Source organism: Chelon labrosus, assembly GCF_963514085.1.
Source record: "Chelon labrosus genome assembly, chromosome: 11".
In the NCBI taxonomy this organism is placed as follows: Eukaryota; Metazoa; Chordata; class Actinopteri; order Mugiliformes; family Mugilidae; genus Chelon; species Chelon labrosus.
Genome location: NC_140344.1, coordinates 28,213,361 through 28,227,478, shown reverse-complemented (window position 1 = coordinate 28,227,478; position 14,118 = coordinate 28,213,361). Strand labels below are relative to the sequence as shown.

At 41.7% G+C, this 14,118-nt stretch overlaps 2 protein-coding genes across 2 annotated transcripts in view; both read right to left on the bottom strand.

Annotated features, from left to right (window-relative positions):
* Positions 1–230: 230 nt before the first annotated feature.
* On the bottom strand, positions 231–4,002 carry gins3 (GINS complex subunit 3). The gene is made up of 3 exons (XM_084554485.1): positions 3,763–4,002; positions 2,960–3,193; positions 231–764 (listed from the first exon to the last, which is right to left on the bottom strand). The coding sequence occupies exons 1-3, from the start codon at positions 3,931–3,933 to the stop codon at positions 534–536; spliced, it is 636 nt and encodes a 211-aa protein (XP_084410611.1). The 5' UTR covers positions 3,934–4,002; the 3' UTR covers positions 231–533.
* Positions 4,003–10,763: 6,761 nt separating this feature from the next.
* Positions 10,764–14,118, bottom strand: part of znrf1 (zinc and ring finger 1) — a gene marked incomplete at both ends in the record, with an annotated part of 46,250 nt that continues 42,895 nt past the window's right edge. Inside the window, 2 exons of the mRNA XM_084556076.1 lie at positions 10,764–10,821; positions 12,911–13,016. Of these exons, the coding sequence (XP_084412202.1) occupies positions 10,764–10,821; positions 12,911–13,016 (164 nt within the window). The remainder of the gene's footprint in view (positions 10,822–12,910; positions 13,017–14,118) is intronic.

Sequence of the window (14,118 nt, the reverse complement as noted above, 5' to 3'; positions counted from 1 at the left end):
CTCCATCGTCTCTGTCCACATTGATTCCATCTTGGTTCATCTTGTTTTTCTACCTCCATGTTTCCGTCCCTCCTGGAAACTCCTCACCTGGTGTTGACTAGTAAAGGTTACCATGGTTACCACCTCCACAACCTCCATCAGTCTGATCTGACTGAGGTGGACAGTGTCCAGGTTAACATTAAGTTCAGGTGAGAGGATTCTGGTCTTGTAAATCACCAGCAGCCTGTTGTATTTATCACATATACAGGAATTTAAAATTAAACTAGTCTGAAACCAACAACACATCTTATTATATTTTTATTTTTATTTTGTGTATCAAGCCATTATTACTCCACAAAGACTGATTCATGACTTCTACCCAAAGTCATATAAAACTGGGATGAAACCAGTTAAATCTTCACTCAGAATAATTGATCAATCAACAGGAACTAAATAAATAGGAGCAGGTTTATTCTCTGTACATGTCCGTCGTCTCTCCAGCGACAGCGTGGCTCAGGTGTGGAGGACAAACAGTCTGAGCCGCCGTGGTCTGTTCAGGTGTGAATGTCGGTGATCTTCCTCTTGCGGTAGTTGAGGACCAGGTTGGAGGCGGTGAGCTGCGAGGCCTGGCCCTTCTCCCAGCTCTGGAAGCCGTTGAGGCCGCTCTGACCGGACCTGAACAGAGCCTTCTCCAGACAGTCGAGGCGGTCCACCAGCGCCGACGTGTCCTCGTTGTAGGCGTTCTGGGACGAGTCCATGGTCCGTCTGAACCGGCCGATGAACGTCTGGGCGGAGGGAGACGGCTTTTAATCCAGATGTTAAAATACATTAATCTGCATATTAGATTATTGATTAATCAAAGTATTTAACTGATAACATCCACCAATCAGCCACAACATTATGACCACTGACAGGAGAAGTGAATAACACTGACCGTCTTGTGATAATTCAATGTTCTGCTGGGAAACTTTTCCAAATTCACTAGATCCCAAACTGATCAAGTATCTATGGGATGATCCACAGAGGCCCCTCCCCTCAAAGGCCCCCCCACTAACAACAGGACACCCTCAGAAGGCCCATGTCCATTCTCTGATGAGTCACCACAGGGGAGACCTGCACAATATTACTAAGGTGGTCATAATGTTATGCCTGATCAGTGTATGTATTAAAAAAATGAATAAATAAATGACTCAGTATGTGCATGTTAACTACTACTACTACTACTACTTAGCTATCAAGACATGTATCCTGACTAACTGGAGATAATTTGCCGTTGCTGTTCCTTTAAATGATAAATTGCTATTTGATTGTCTCTTTAGCATCATTCAATAAACAAATCTTTAATAATAAATGAATTTCAGAGTATATAAAGTCTAGACAAACCTGCAATCAGATAGATTTCTAAATCTCTGCTTTGATATTTCTGCCTTTTAAGTTGATTTAAAATCCAGTTCTACATCATTTATTTAAGAGTTGGAGCAGCTCTTTGTTTATTACTTGTTAAAAACATCATCTTCACACAGTAGCAGGGTTGTAGATTTTCTAAATGATGCTCATGTACTCACACTTTAAGTCAGAGCGTCATGTGAGGTTATAAACAGCCTTTAAATTAAAGCTGTTCTACCTGGAAACAGCTGAACCAGTCAACCAGTAGTGTGTTGTGTTTCTGGGCAGACTGCGCCCCCTAGCTGCCATGTAGGAACTAACACTGGCTGCAGGCGTTAACTCAATCTGTGTTGTGTCTCTGCTGACGACAATAAATGAATTAAACCATTTATCTCAGGCCAAGGCCACAGAGGAAGAAGAAGACGCTTTAGTAGCATCAGACTCTTTAACATCAAGGACACAGACATCCTCTGGACAATTTATCTTGATCCATTTATCATTTTATCATTTTGTCTTGTGTAATTCCGGTCTTTTCTCAAGTGCAGCACATATCTCAGGTACTTTTATACCGTTTACATACTCATTTTGGTACTTTCTGGTATTTCAAGTTATTTTTTTTTTATTTTAGAGTTTAAAAACAAGAGCTTATTTGATTTTTAAGTTAAAAAGCAAGAACAAAAGAATGCTAAACAAGGAAATTTACCTTCAGTCTCTACATATGAACTATAGTAACATCCCATTCTTAATCCATAGGGTTTAATATGACGTGGGTCCACCCTTTGCAGCTAGAACAGCTTCAACTCTTCTGGGAAGTCTTTCCACAAGGTTTAGGAGTGTCTTTATATTTCTGACCATTCTTCTAGAAGCTCATTAGTGAGGTCAGACACTGATGTTGGACTAGAAGGCCTGGCTCTCAGTCTTCACTCTAATTCATCCCAAAGGTGTTCTATCAGGTTGAGGTCAGGACTCTGTGCAGGCCAGTCAAGTTCTTCCACACCAAACTCTCTCATCCATGTCTTTATGGACCTTGCTTTGTGCACTGGTGCTCAGTCATGTTGGGACAGGAAGGGTCCATCCTCAAACTGTTCCCACAAAGTTGGGAGCATGGAATTGTCCAAAATCTCTTGGTCTTCTGAAACATTCAGAGTTCCTTTGACTGGTACTACGGGGCCAAGCCCAGCTCCTGAAGAACAACCCCACACCATAACCCCCCCTCCACCAAACTTCACACTTGGCTCAATGCAGTCAGACAAGTACCGTTCTCCTGGCAACCACCAAACCCAGATTCATCCATCAGATTACCAGATGGAGAAGCGTGATTCATCACTCCAGAGAACATGAATTTCACGACTGGACTTGTTGCTCAGGTGTCATCCTATCACAGTACCACGCTGGAATTCACTGAGCTCCTGAGAGCGACCCGTTCTTTCACAAATGTTTGTAGAAGCAGTCTGCGTGACGAGGTGCTTCTATCTATCTTTGATTAAGCAAATAAATCAGTGTAAATATGTGTGATTTTAATATTTATTACTCAGTAGTTGTCCAGAGCAGACCTAGGTTCGTCAGCTCTTTTGTTTTTTATTTATTTTCTTACCTGCAGCAAGGTCTGAGCGATGTCTGGGTTCTCTGGGCTGTCGAAGTGCAGCATCTGGGAGCCCAGGCCGTAGTAGTAGGGTCCCATCTTGTGCAGGTCCACCACGTTGGGGTCGGCGTTGAACACGGTCCTCCAGCCCTCCTTGTAAACCTTGGGGAGCTCCACAGACAGCACCCTCCTCTTCCTCTCATAGAGACCCTTGGACAGCCACAGAGGGAGCTCCATCTTTGAACCCTGAGACCAAGGAAAGAGGCTTCAGAGCTGCAAACAGGAACATTTACACTGCAGGCATATTAAATGTCAGTCCAAAAACAAATTTAAGACCTTTATAATATTTGCATATTGATATGTTGTTATCTACTTGTCAGGTTACCAGACTTTTTATTATCTTTAATGTGACTAAAACTTCTTTCTGTTAAATTCGGGTAAGTCATAAACGACCATACAGCACGTAGTCATGCTGAAATCTTCATTTTAACATGTAATGCTGCTCTTACCACAATACAATTAAATGGAATTACGCGTTACATACGTTAAAGTCCTACTGACATTAGTGCCGAAGTAACGAGTGAAAATAGTTTATTATTGAAAAGTATTTATAACTTTATCCATCAAACGTATCAATAAATAAAACCAGAAAATTAAAACACGCGAAAAAATGAATGGAGTTTGGCGTGAGGTTAGGTGGCTTTACGCAGCCAAACTATATTTATCTGACGGATACTTTAGAGCTGGAAGACAAAAATACTGTTAATGTGATTACAATAACAATCACTAATGACATTTTAATTAATTTTACCGACCTCCGGGATGTCCTGAGTGTCGCTCGACCTCTCCAGGAATCCAAGCCGGGGGAAGGTGCACTCGGTCCGGATAGGAAGTCTCTCGTGAGAGAGCAAAATGTCGTCTAGGGACAGGTAATTCTCCTCCATCCCCACTCCGGCTTCAACGGGAAGGTACGACTGTGTGTTCATTTGTCCGGTAATACACCAGTAATAACAAATTTACCGATTTATTCCCAGTAAATTGTGGAGAAAAACGAATACCCCCGGCTGTATTTACACTTTGTCCTCGCGTTGGCGCCATAAACACGGACCAATCAGAGCGCTGCAGCAACGTGTGAGCCAATGGGAGCGCTGCAGGGAGATCCAGACCAGAGCAATTGATTCAATCGCAATCGATTCACATCTTTCTGTTATCGATTTGTTTTTTGTTTTGTATTGAACTGTGCTGTCTTTTCCTGTTTTGATTTATTCGACCACTTTTAGTTATTTTTAAACGCCAAATATGATAATTATTTAAAGACAAATATATTTGTTTACATTAGGGACAAAACTAAACTTAGATTTTTATATTATAATGATTTCCGTCAATAAAAAGCAGTAATATTCACGTTTTTCACGTGAAAGTCATGTGTAATTACGATTTTAGCCATTAGATGTCAGAATATTACCTTTAAAAGGTTTGAGCAGTAATACATCTTAGAACGATTAATATGAACAAAAAAATTATATAAAAGCACAAGTAATTCAAACTAGGACTAAAATTTCAACCTTGGAGTTCAAAACAATTTAAAAGGATGAGGAAAGGAAGAATAAATTGTCATGCTGCATGCTTCTCTTTTGCTCTAAACTTCTTCCTTCTGTGCTGATCACACTTATCTGTTGAGAAATGAAAAGTGACAAGAAGTCCATGCTGTAATCTTGAATTTTCCAATCTGTCAGACAACAGGAAGTCAGTGATGTTTCCCATTTTGACGTTATAGATCATTACATATGTCCTGATTCTTAGTCGTCCCAGAAACTGGACGTCAGAGTCATTAGAGATGTCAGTAGGTCGCCAGTTTCATCCTCAGAAAGGAATCAGATTAAATGAAGCAGCAGTAAATGAAGCTAGCGTATTCTCCCGGTGTCTGAGCTGAGTTGCAGGCGCTACGCTGACTTTAATGAAGCAGAAACTTTCCTCTGCAAACCAGACTGAAAACACGTCATTCGCCAAAGAGATCATCCCCACTCCGTTAGCTGCAGGCCACGACACACAGGGAACATTGTGTGTCCCATAAACTGGTGATGATGGCGGCAGTTATCGTTATTTGGCCTCTTATGGCCCCCTGTTCTGCACCGTGAATGTGAAGTTAACGCTGTCCTCTGTCTGAACGCCTCCATGTGTCAGGGCCTTAATAGGGATGATCTCAGTACTAACAGGCATGCTACCCTTACTGTGAAGGGAAATAAAACCTCAGTCAAACTACACTACATCAGATCTGGGCCCCTGAAGGTGAACATAACATTGAAACGTGTGTGGGACATCCAGTGACACATTAACTCTCCGTATCTAAAATCATTTTAACTGCTGTGACCTGGGACTTGCAACACTTCACTTCAATGTTATGCTGCAAAAAGAAAATGCTGTAAATGAAATTAGCATCCATTCGAAGGCTTTAAATGTCAGTTTTTCAATGAGTTGCCTGGATCACGGTGTTAAAAACAGAACAGAAGTTTCTATATATACATACTACAAAGAGGTGCTGCTCTGTTGCTGCATCATCTGTAGTGTTTCTGGTGCTTTCAAAACAAACGTGAACATTGTCAAAAACTGCGCTTCCTCTAATGTCCACTAGAGGTTGCGTCTGAAACTGAGTCAATCCTCATAGAGCTCCATGTTAAAAACTTTACACCAGAAAAAAACATGTTTACAGCCTGGTACAAAAAACTGTTTGGTCTCTACAGCTAATTTCTACATCCATGACCAATGTACAGGGAGAACACACCTGTTTAAATTATATCAAGGCTTAAAGCTATGCTGAATTAAGGGGCGTGGCCACTTTGAGTGACAGGTGGGTGTCCTCACAGGTTGCTAGCTTCACTCATGCTCCGCCTCTTTGATCATTGTTGAATTAGCTGGGAGTTTGGTGGAGTCAGGTGCTGCCAAGATGGCGGCGTCCAGAGACGCCACATTGAGCTTCAAAAACGATTTTTCAGGAAAGATGACTTTTTCAAAATTCAAAATTCTTTCATATCCAGTAAAATATCTAAACATCTACTTGGATTAAAAAGCAGTTTGTAGATATGCATGGTGTCCTGAGGATGAATGCTAGCCTGGAGAAGCCAGACTAAACACTTGGCTTTCGTTAGGGGGCGTGTCTTAATTAATACAGAGAAAAAAGATACCGCTGCATCAACTGGAAAGTTCTCCAACCAATCAGAGCCATTTTGTAGGTGTTCAGACGACAGCGTGACTACTGTTGATCTTCTGTCAATCACCCACACAAAGCCCCGCCCCCAAACGATCTGATTGGCGCAGCAGGAGCAGAATCAGTTCCCAGCGGAGAGACTCCAGAACAACTTTCAGCCACAAAAAAAAAAGTGCTGGTCTTGAAGTTGGTCTGACTTCTAGGCTGGGATAGTTTAGGATGTTTGGACAATTAGATAAATTTGGCTCTGAATGGTTGACTTTTATAGATTATTACGCACTAAAGTATTTATTATTTTTATTTATAAAACCACAAGAAATCCTGTAAATCCTGATCATCCAATCGTCCAAAACTCTGCAACAGTCTTTCATTGGAAATTAGACAAATTCAGTTTCCATATTTGAACATTTGAACTTCTTAACATTTAAAGTCAATTTAACTTTCTATAGCAAATGTCTCTCTAATAGCTTTATTCTAAACTCATGCTCCTTCCCCTCTGCAGAAGCTGTCAGAGAGCATTGTGGGAAATGTAGTAAACGACTGTCTAAAAGTGGGTACGTCTGGTTCGCTCCTAAAATAACTCCTCCTGGGGTTTTCCCACGTTCCACTAATAAAACCCGTCACAGAATGGAAGCTGGAAACAGAAGCTGTCATCTAGCACAATTTATTCCACCATTTGTTTACAGTAGCTTTGTAAATGCAGTTTGTTTTTTTGTATGTTTGATTCGTAGTAGTCTTCACACATCAGCTCTTGGCATCATTCTGAAACGTGAGTGAACACCTCACATGATTGGAATATTAAACAAATATTGTTAAATATGAACAAATGAATAAATAAGCCCCCCTTTCCCCCCCTCCACCCTCAGTCCAGTGGCTCCACAGTGGGTCTACAGAGTCCGTCCGAGGGTCCGAGGGTCGGCTCACGTCTCCGGGTGCAGACAGCCAGACCTGCTCTAGCAGAAACACGATATGGGGAGCCGACAGTAGTAGTAGCAGAGACCAAGAGCCACCTTTTCAGTTGCAAACACACATGTACAAACGGTCACGGATGGATTATGAGACGGCGGGACCCCTGGGCACAGACTTCAAAAAAAAAAAACACAACCTCCTTTCAAAGACGCCCAGGCTGAAAGGGAGACCAAGCAGTTAAAGATGATGAGGATGAGTTGTGTTTGTTGTGTTTCTCCATGGTTATTTTGGGTCTCTCTGCATCGTCTTCATTGGACTCTTTGTGGACATTTAGGTTTGTTCTTTCTTTGAAGATGTTTCGACTCTATTTGTAGTTGGTTTCTGTCTCTTTGTGTCTCATTGTAGTCGATAGTTTTTGTCTCTTTTTGAGTCTTTCGTTTACTAGTTACTTTAAAGGCCCTTTGAAACTTCGTAGTTAGTTCAAGTGTCTTTGTCTTCGTGGAGACTCAGAGTCTCTTAGTAGTTGCGTTGTGTCTCTTTGTAGTTAGTTATAGTCTCTTTGTAGAGACTCAGAGTCTCTTAGTAGTTGCTTTGTGTCTCTTTGTAGCCGGTCTGAGTATCTTTGTAGCTGGTTTGAGTCTCTTTGTAGTAGCTCTGAGTCTTTCTATGTCTCCACATCGAGGCTGAGTCTGTTAGCAGTTGGTTTGACTCATTTTGAGGCTTTTTGTAGAGACTCAGAGTCTCTCAGTAGTTGCTTTTGTGTTTCTTTGAGTCTCCTTGTTGTTGCTTTGTGTCTCTTTGTAGCCAGCGTGAGTCTCTTTTTAGTAGCTTTAAGTCATTTTGTGTTTCCTTGTGGAGGCTCAGAGCCTGTTAGTAGTTAGTTTGAATAGGTTTGTAGTTGCATTGCGTCTCCCTGTTGTTGTTTTGTGTATCTTTGTAGCTGGTTTGAGTCTCTTTGTAGTAGCTCTGAGTCTTCCTGTGTCTCCCTGTAGAGGCTGAGGCTGTTAGTAGATGGTTTGAATCATTTTGAGGCTTTTTGTAATTGAATTGTCATTTTTAGTCACTTTGTAGTTGAAGAAGTTACAGTCGTTTTTTAGTCTTAGTCTCTTTGTAGCTGGTTTGAGTGTCTTTGTAGTTGTGTTGAGTCTCTTTTAGTCACTTTGTAGTCACATAGTCAAGTTTTTTGAAGTTGGTTCAAGTCTCTTTTTATTTGGTTTTGAGTCTCTTTGTGGTTGCTTTGTCATCTTTAGTCACGTTGTAGTTGAAGTTAACATCTCTTTGCAGTTCTGTAGTTGATTTGAGTCATTTTTTGTCTTTTTATGTCACTTGAGTCATTTGTAGTCTCTGTGAATATCTTCCTAACCGTTCGGTGGCGGTTCCACTGACTAACCAGAAACGTCCTTGTGTCTGTGCCCAGTTGACCCGTTAAGTAAAATCCCTCCATGAGAAACAGTCATATGCACGAAGACACTCGCACTCACTCTCACATTTTTGAGGCCGACACGAGAAAAATGACTAATCGTGATCACGTGGAAAAATCTGGCAGATCTAAAAACGAAAGAACTCAGAGAGGTTACGTATGAAATTTACAACATGTCACGTCGCTTCTCTGCAGCTGTAAACATCAGCAAAGTAAAGGGAGGACTGCCAGTCGCACACACACACACACACACACACACAACATGGACATCTAGACTGTAAACATTTCAATACACAGACGCACACACAGCACCGTCCCAGTCAGACCTCTACAGTGACCGTCCACACCGTCCCACACACGACCACACAAGGCTTCAGCAAAAGCTACGTTATCACCGTGTACATACGCCTGACACCACGACATCCCAGACACACATTGCTGGCCCCTTCCTAAATCCCTCCCTCAGGTGTTGACTGAGCATGCTCAGACTGCTCCTCCTCCTCCTCCTCCTCCTCCTCCGCCCCAGACGCGCTGACTTCCCGACACCCCTCCCTGCCAGCCCAGGTGTGCACAATCAAGATCTAAAAAGCATTGCGGGGAGTTGTTTAATTAACTAATTAGTCTAATTGGCGAGGAAGGTCAGGGGTTATGAGGAAGGAGCGTCACCGAGCTGGAGTCCTGCTGCATGAGCTGAGAGGCCCAGTCTCTTTTCTGTAGCAAAGCTTCTGCAGCTCAACAATCCTCCATCCGCCGGGCTTCCTCCTTCCTCCTTCTTTATTTTCTCCATGTGTTGGGTTCCTCTCCTCTCCCCAGTTAAGGCCGTGGGGGGGCTGGACACAAGCGACGGACACAAGCCCGGATCCAGAGACGGAGACAGATGGAAGGCCAGCGAGGACCTGAGCACGTCGAAACGGGCGGGGAGGGAGGCGGGCGGCGAAGACGACGACGAAGCCCTTTTTACGGGGACTCTGTTAGCCTGGAGAGGTGTGAGGTGAGGGCGGGGGAGGAAGGGCGAGGTGGTTGTAAAGCAGTATCATCAGCGGATGTATAATGGAGGGGGTCCCCCCTCCCTCCCCACCCGCTTCTTTTTAACGTACGACGGTTTGACAGTTTTTTTTTTTGGTTCAGTTCACGAGGAATAATTATCTTGGTTTAGGATGATGGGGGGTCTGTCGGGGTGAGGGTGTCGATCGCTTTGATTGTTTCATCGGATTTGGTTGCGTCTGTGTCCAGATGTCCATGACAGGACCACGAGATGTCCTGGAGACAGAGGGACAAAGAGACAGCATGGAAGTCAGCGACAAATGAACCCCGGCCTTTTTATTTCTGTCATTTTGATCTTCAATTAAATAATGATCTGATCAGTATTTAAAACGCACAGGACATGGTGAGGACCTGATTGGTCAGTGGAGCCATAAAATCAAATGATTTCCAGTATAGCCCAGATCGCTAGCTTAGCTTTAGCACAATAATGGAGAAACATGGCAGAGATATAATTTAGTCCCCATGAACGGTCACCTCAGAGAGGTTCAGGTATTTTACTCTGAAGTCCCAGATGAAGGTGAAGGAATTAACACGATGAATTTAAGAGAATAAAATAAAATTTCCTCCGTTCATACTTCACATTGACAGTAAATGGCAGGACTGAAGAAACTGAACTTCTTCTTCTGCTTCTTTTTTTTAACTGATTCAGTTTTGATGCCACAGTGCATATTACTGCCCCCTCAGGCTAGAATTATGTACTGCAGCTGCACTTCAGATTCTGCTTGCTTTCCTTTCCACAGTCACTGCTGATCAAATATATATATATATATATATTTGATTTCATGAATTTCTAATGTTTTTTCTTTGTTTATTTATAGGTACTTTATTATTATTATTATTATTATATTATATTTTTCTTCTCTTTTTTAAAACAAATTGAAAATGATAAAAATTTAAACATTTTATTTTTATTTAATACATTTGTTTGTTTACAGTTTACTGAATAAATGTATCTTGTCTCTTCATTTTTATTTCCTGACCCTGTTACATAATTGTGAGTTTATTAGTTCATTAATGTTTTATTATCATGATGATTTATTAGTATTATTATAACTATGTTTTTCAGATGTTCTGTACCAGTTGTTTTGTCCCTGTCCTGTTAGTGTTTCTGTTTGTTTGTCTTTAATAATAAATAAATAATAATAAATTATAATCCATACACAGTTCTGCAGTGATGAGCATTCAGAATGCGTCTCTCACCTTGAACAGTATTCAGGATGGGCCCAGTGATCAGTCAGTCAGTCAGAGGGGTGTTCAGGGCAGGACCGGTTGATCTCAAACCACGAGTCTATACAGCTGCAGAAAGACGAGGACGCACAGAGATGAACTTATTACATCAGTGGCACATAGCGGGAACAAATATCTGAGAATAACAGCAGTTATACAGAAGCAGCAGCTGGAGGGTTGTTGGAAGGCCTCCATGTACGCCCACAAACAAATACGTTTTATAAGAGAACAGCAGCACTCACATGTGCATTATTTTAAACATAATATATTTACAGAATATTTGAGGAAGTCAGAGGCAGTTGCTGAAACAGTGGAAGCATGTAGATATCTATTTGGTTTAGTAATCTTTCATTTATAATAAGATATTAAGATGCAGCTGTCAGAGCTTTCTGCATTTCTGCATAAAAACGAGTCAAAACATCAGTGGATCTTCACACATATCCTGAAAGTAGACAAAGAGAACCCAATCAAACTAATTAAACAGAAATATTATACTTGTATGAGTCTGCTAATGCCTCATTTGGATTTCATTATGGGGCGTGTTGCAACCATAGACTGTATATAAATATGGACTACACGTCTCCACTTCCTGTCATTGACCAAACTGACGCTATTTTCCCAGGGATGCACGCGGCGCCATCTTGTGAGTTTGGAGCCAGAGTCTGATCAGTACAGTCTGAGGGCGGAGCCACGTGGAGCCGTGATATTGATGCCCCGCCCACACTTCCTCCAGACTTACTAGCGTTTCAGTTTAATTAATACTACGCTCTGCTCTACCTCCACCTGTTACAAGGAAATGTTGGATTATACACTGGACTTATTTTTAAATTTGGCATGGCAACAGGTGGTTGCCATTATGTCACTTCCTGTTTCTATAGCGTCACATAGCTAACTGAAACGAAATTTATCAGAAAACAAATTGACACTTGAACTTGCATAAACATTATATTAACTACCTGAAATGACAGAAACCATCCTTGAAAAAAAAATTTAGTTTGGCCCAAGTCCCGCCCACTAACATGGAGGAGGTGGAGCATATGACCTATACTGCAGCCAGCCACCAGGGGGAGCTCTACTTGCTTTGGCTTCACTTTAGAGGAGCTGTTCCACCGTCCATCTTTATACTGTCTATGGTTGCAACGTACACAGAGGATAATCCTCCAACCAATCAGAGCCGTTTTGTTGTGGGAGTACATCTTCAAGGAACTCTACAAGTCCAGGTTTCTTTGTTTAAGCTTTGTTTTTGTTTTTACAGTCAACAGTCTGACCGTTACAGTCAGCAGATGCTTCATATTTGATATTTAAAAGCTTGCCGTGCATTGGTTTTCTAAAGGTTTTGGAGCCGCCACTGTTAATGATACACTTTCATTCCCTGTGACCCAGTAACATCTATACTGACTCTTACACCTGAACTCTTGCAGTAAACTTATAAGTGTTACCTTTACTATAACCCCAAAAAACAAAACAACCAAGTTAATAAGACATACTCTGCTGAGACATGGTCAAAGTCAAAGCACATGAGGTGTAAGCAGAAAAATGTATTTCAACACAAAAACCACTTATTTCAGAAAATTAATGCTGCAATCTAGAGAAAAGTAGAGCAATAAATAAATATTTTTATGTGGTTTTATGCTAAATAAAACTTCCTTAAAGGGTTTACAACAGGATTTAAGTGCATATAACTATAATAAAATGAAGATCAAAAGTTCATCTCATATTAAATCATACAAACACAAAATTAAACTACCGATATTCAAATCTCGACGAAAGTCATTTTGACTAATAATAAAAATACTTTATATTTTATGTCTGCCCATTAAAAGGAGATTCATTATTTATGTATTATATAATGTTTCTCTCATATTAAATCATGCAAACACAGAATTTTGGATTTAAAAGATGCAAAAGTTCTTTTAACTTAAGAGGACCACTAGCAGCAATCATCTCATTTGTTTATGCAAATGACCCCGAGCTATCCAGTTAATGTGACGGTGATATATCAGCTTCATCACCTTTATTATCTGACGATATAACACCTATAACCTCCAAATGTGCCGTCCATCTCCAAGGATGGTCTTTACTGGAGCGTTGTGAGCAGAACCATAGAACGGGCGTTGGTTCAAATCCCTCCCTCTCTGTGTGAGTGTGAGTCATTCACCTTTTGTGGTAGATGCAGAGGCACGGCAGTCTGGCGATGGTGTCCCCTTGCTGCAGCTCCTCTAGACAGATCACACACTCGCCGGCGTCCCTCGCCAACACATCATCTGAGGTGGCAGAGGACGCATCAGTATGCAGCAACAAACATCGAGAGCAAATCAAACCCGGAGCAGAGCGGCTCGGTGCACAGACACCGCGGCGGCCGGCTGCTTTCTGCTGCTGCTGCTGCTGTGGAAATGTAAAGGTTTCTATTTAAAGCTGGGAAGGTAAATGCATTAAAATCAGGTTTATAGATTCTGTTTTCTGTCCCGTCCTGATCTACGCCTCCACAAAAGTTAATGTTTATACTCAGTGTCACCCTCCAGAGTTCAGTCATTTTTCTGTTCCACATAAAACACCTGCAGAAGCCAAGTACCTCATCTTCAGTTCTAGCCTGGAAGTAAAAACCCTCTCTGTTGGGAACTGATTCTGCTCCGGCCAATCGGATTGTTCGTGGGGGCGGGGCTTAATGTGGTGACAGACAGAAGAGTAACAGTAAGAGTCATTCCCATCATCTGAGAGACGTGGAGTTGGATTAGTTTACGACAAAGTGCTATTTAAAAACCTTTCGTGAGGTTTTGTGCTTTTTATTCGTCAGTTTGAATCTCTTTTCTCATTGCGGTTGTTTTGGATCTTCTTGCAGCCATTTTGAGTCCTTTTGCAACCTCTCATGTGTCCTTATGCTTCATTTTTGTCTCTCTGTAGTCAGCTTGGATGCTTTTGCAGCCATTTGTGTCTCTTTGCGGTTGCTTTGTGTCTCGTTTTTGGTACTTCTCTAGTTGTTTTGCATCTTTTTGTGATGTATTGTGTCTCGTAGTTTTGCTCAGAGCTGTGGTGCAACTCTGAGCAGTCAGTTTGAGACCCCTCGTTTGATTGACCTTCAGTCAAGACAAATTTTACGGCAGCAATTGAGCCTGGAAGACAGACAGAGGTTGGTCTGGAGTCTCTCTGTTGGGAACCGATTCTGCTCCTGCAAAAAGATCTGTTGATTGTTTGGGGGGGGGGGGGGGGGGGGGGGGGCTGTATGTAGTCAGTAGTCATACATGTCATCTGAGAGCCATGGAGTTAAATTAGTTTACAACTTAATGCTATTTCCAACATTCTGAGGGGATTTTTGTGCTTGGTTTTTGTCTCTTTTGTCTCGTTTGTGGTTGTTTTGCATCTTCTTGC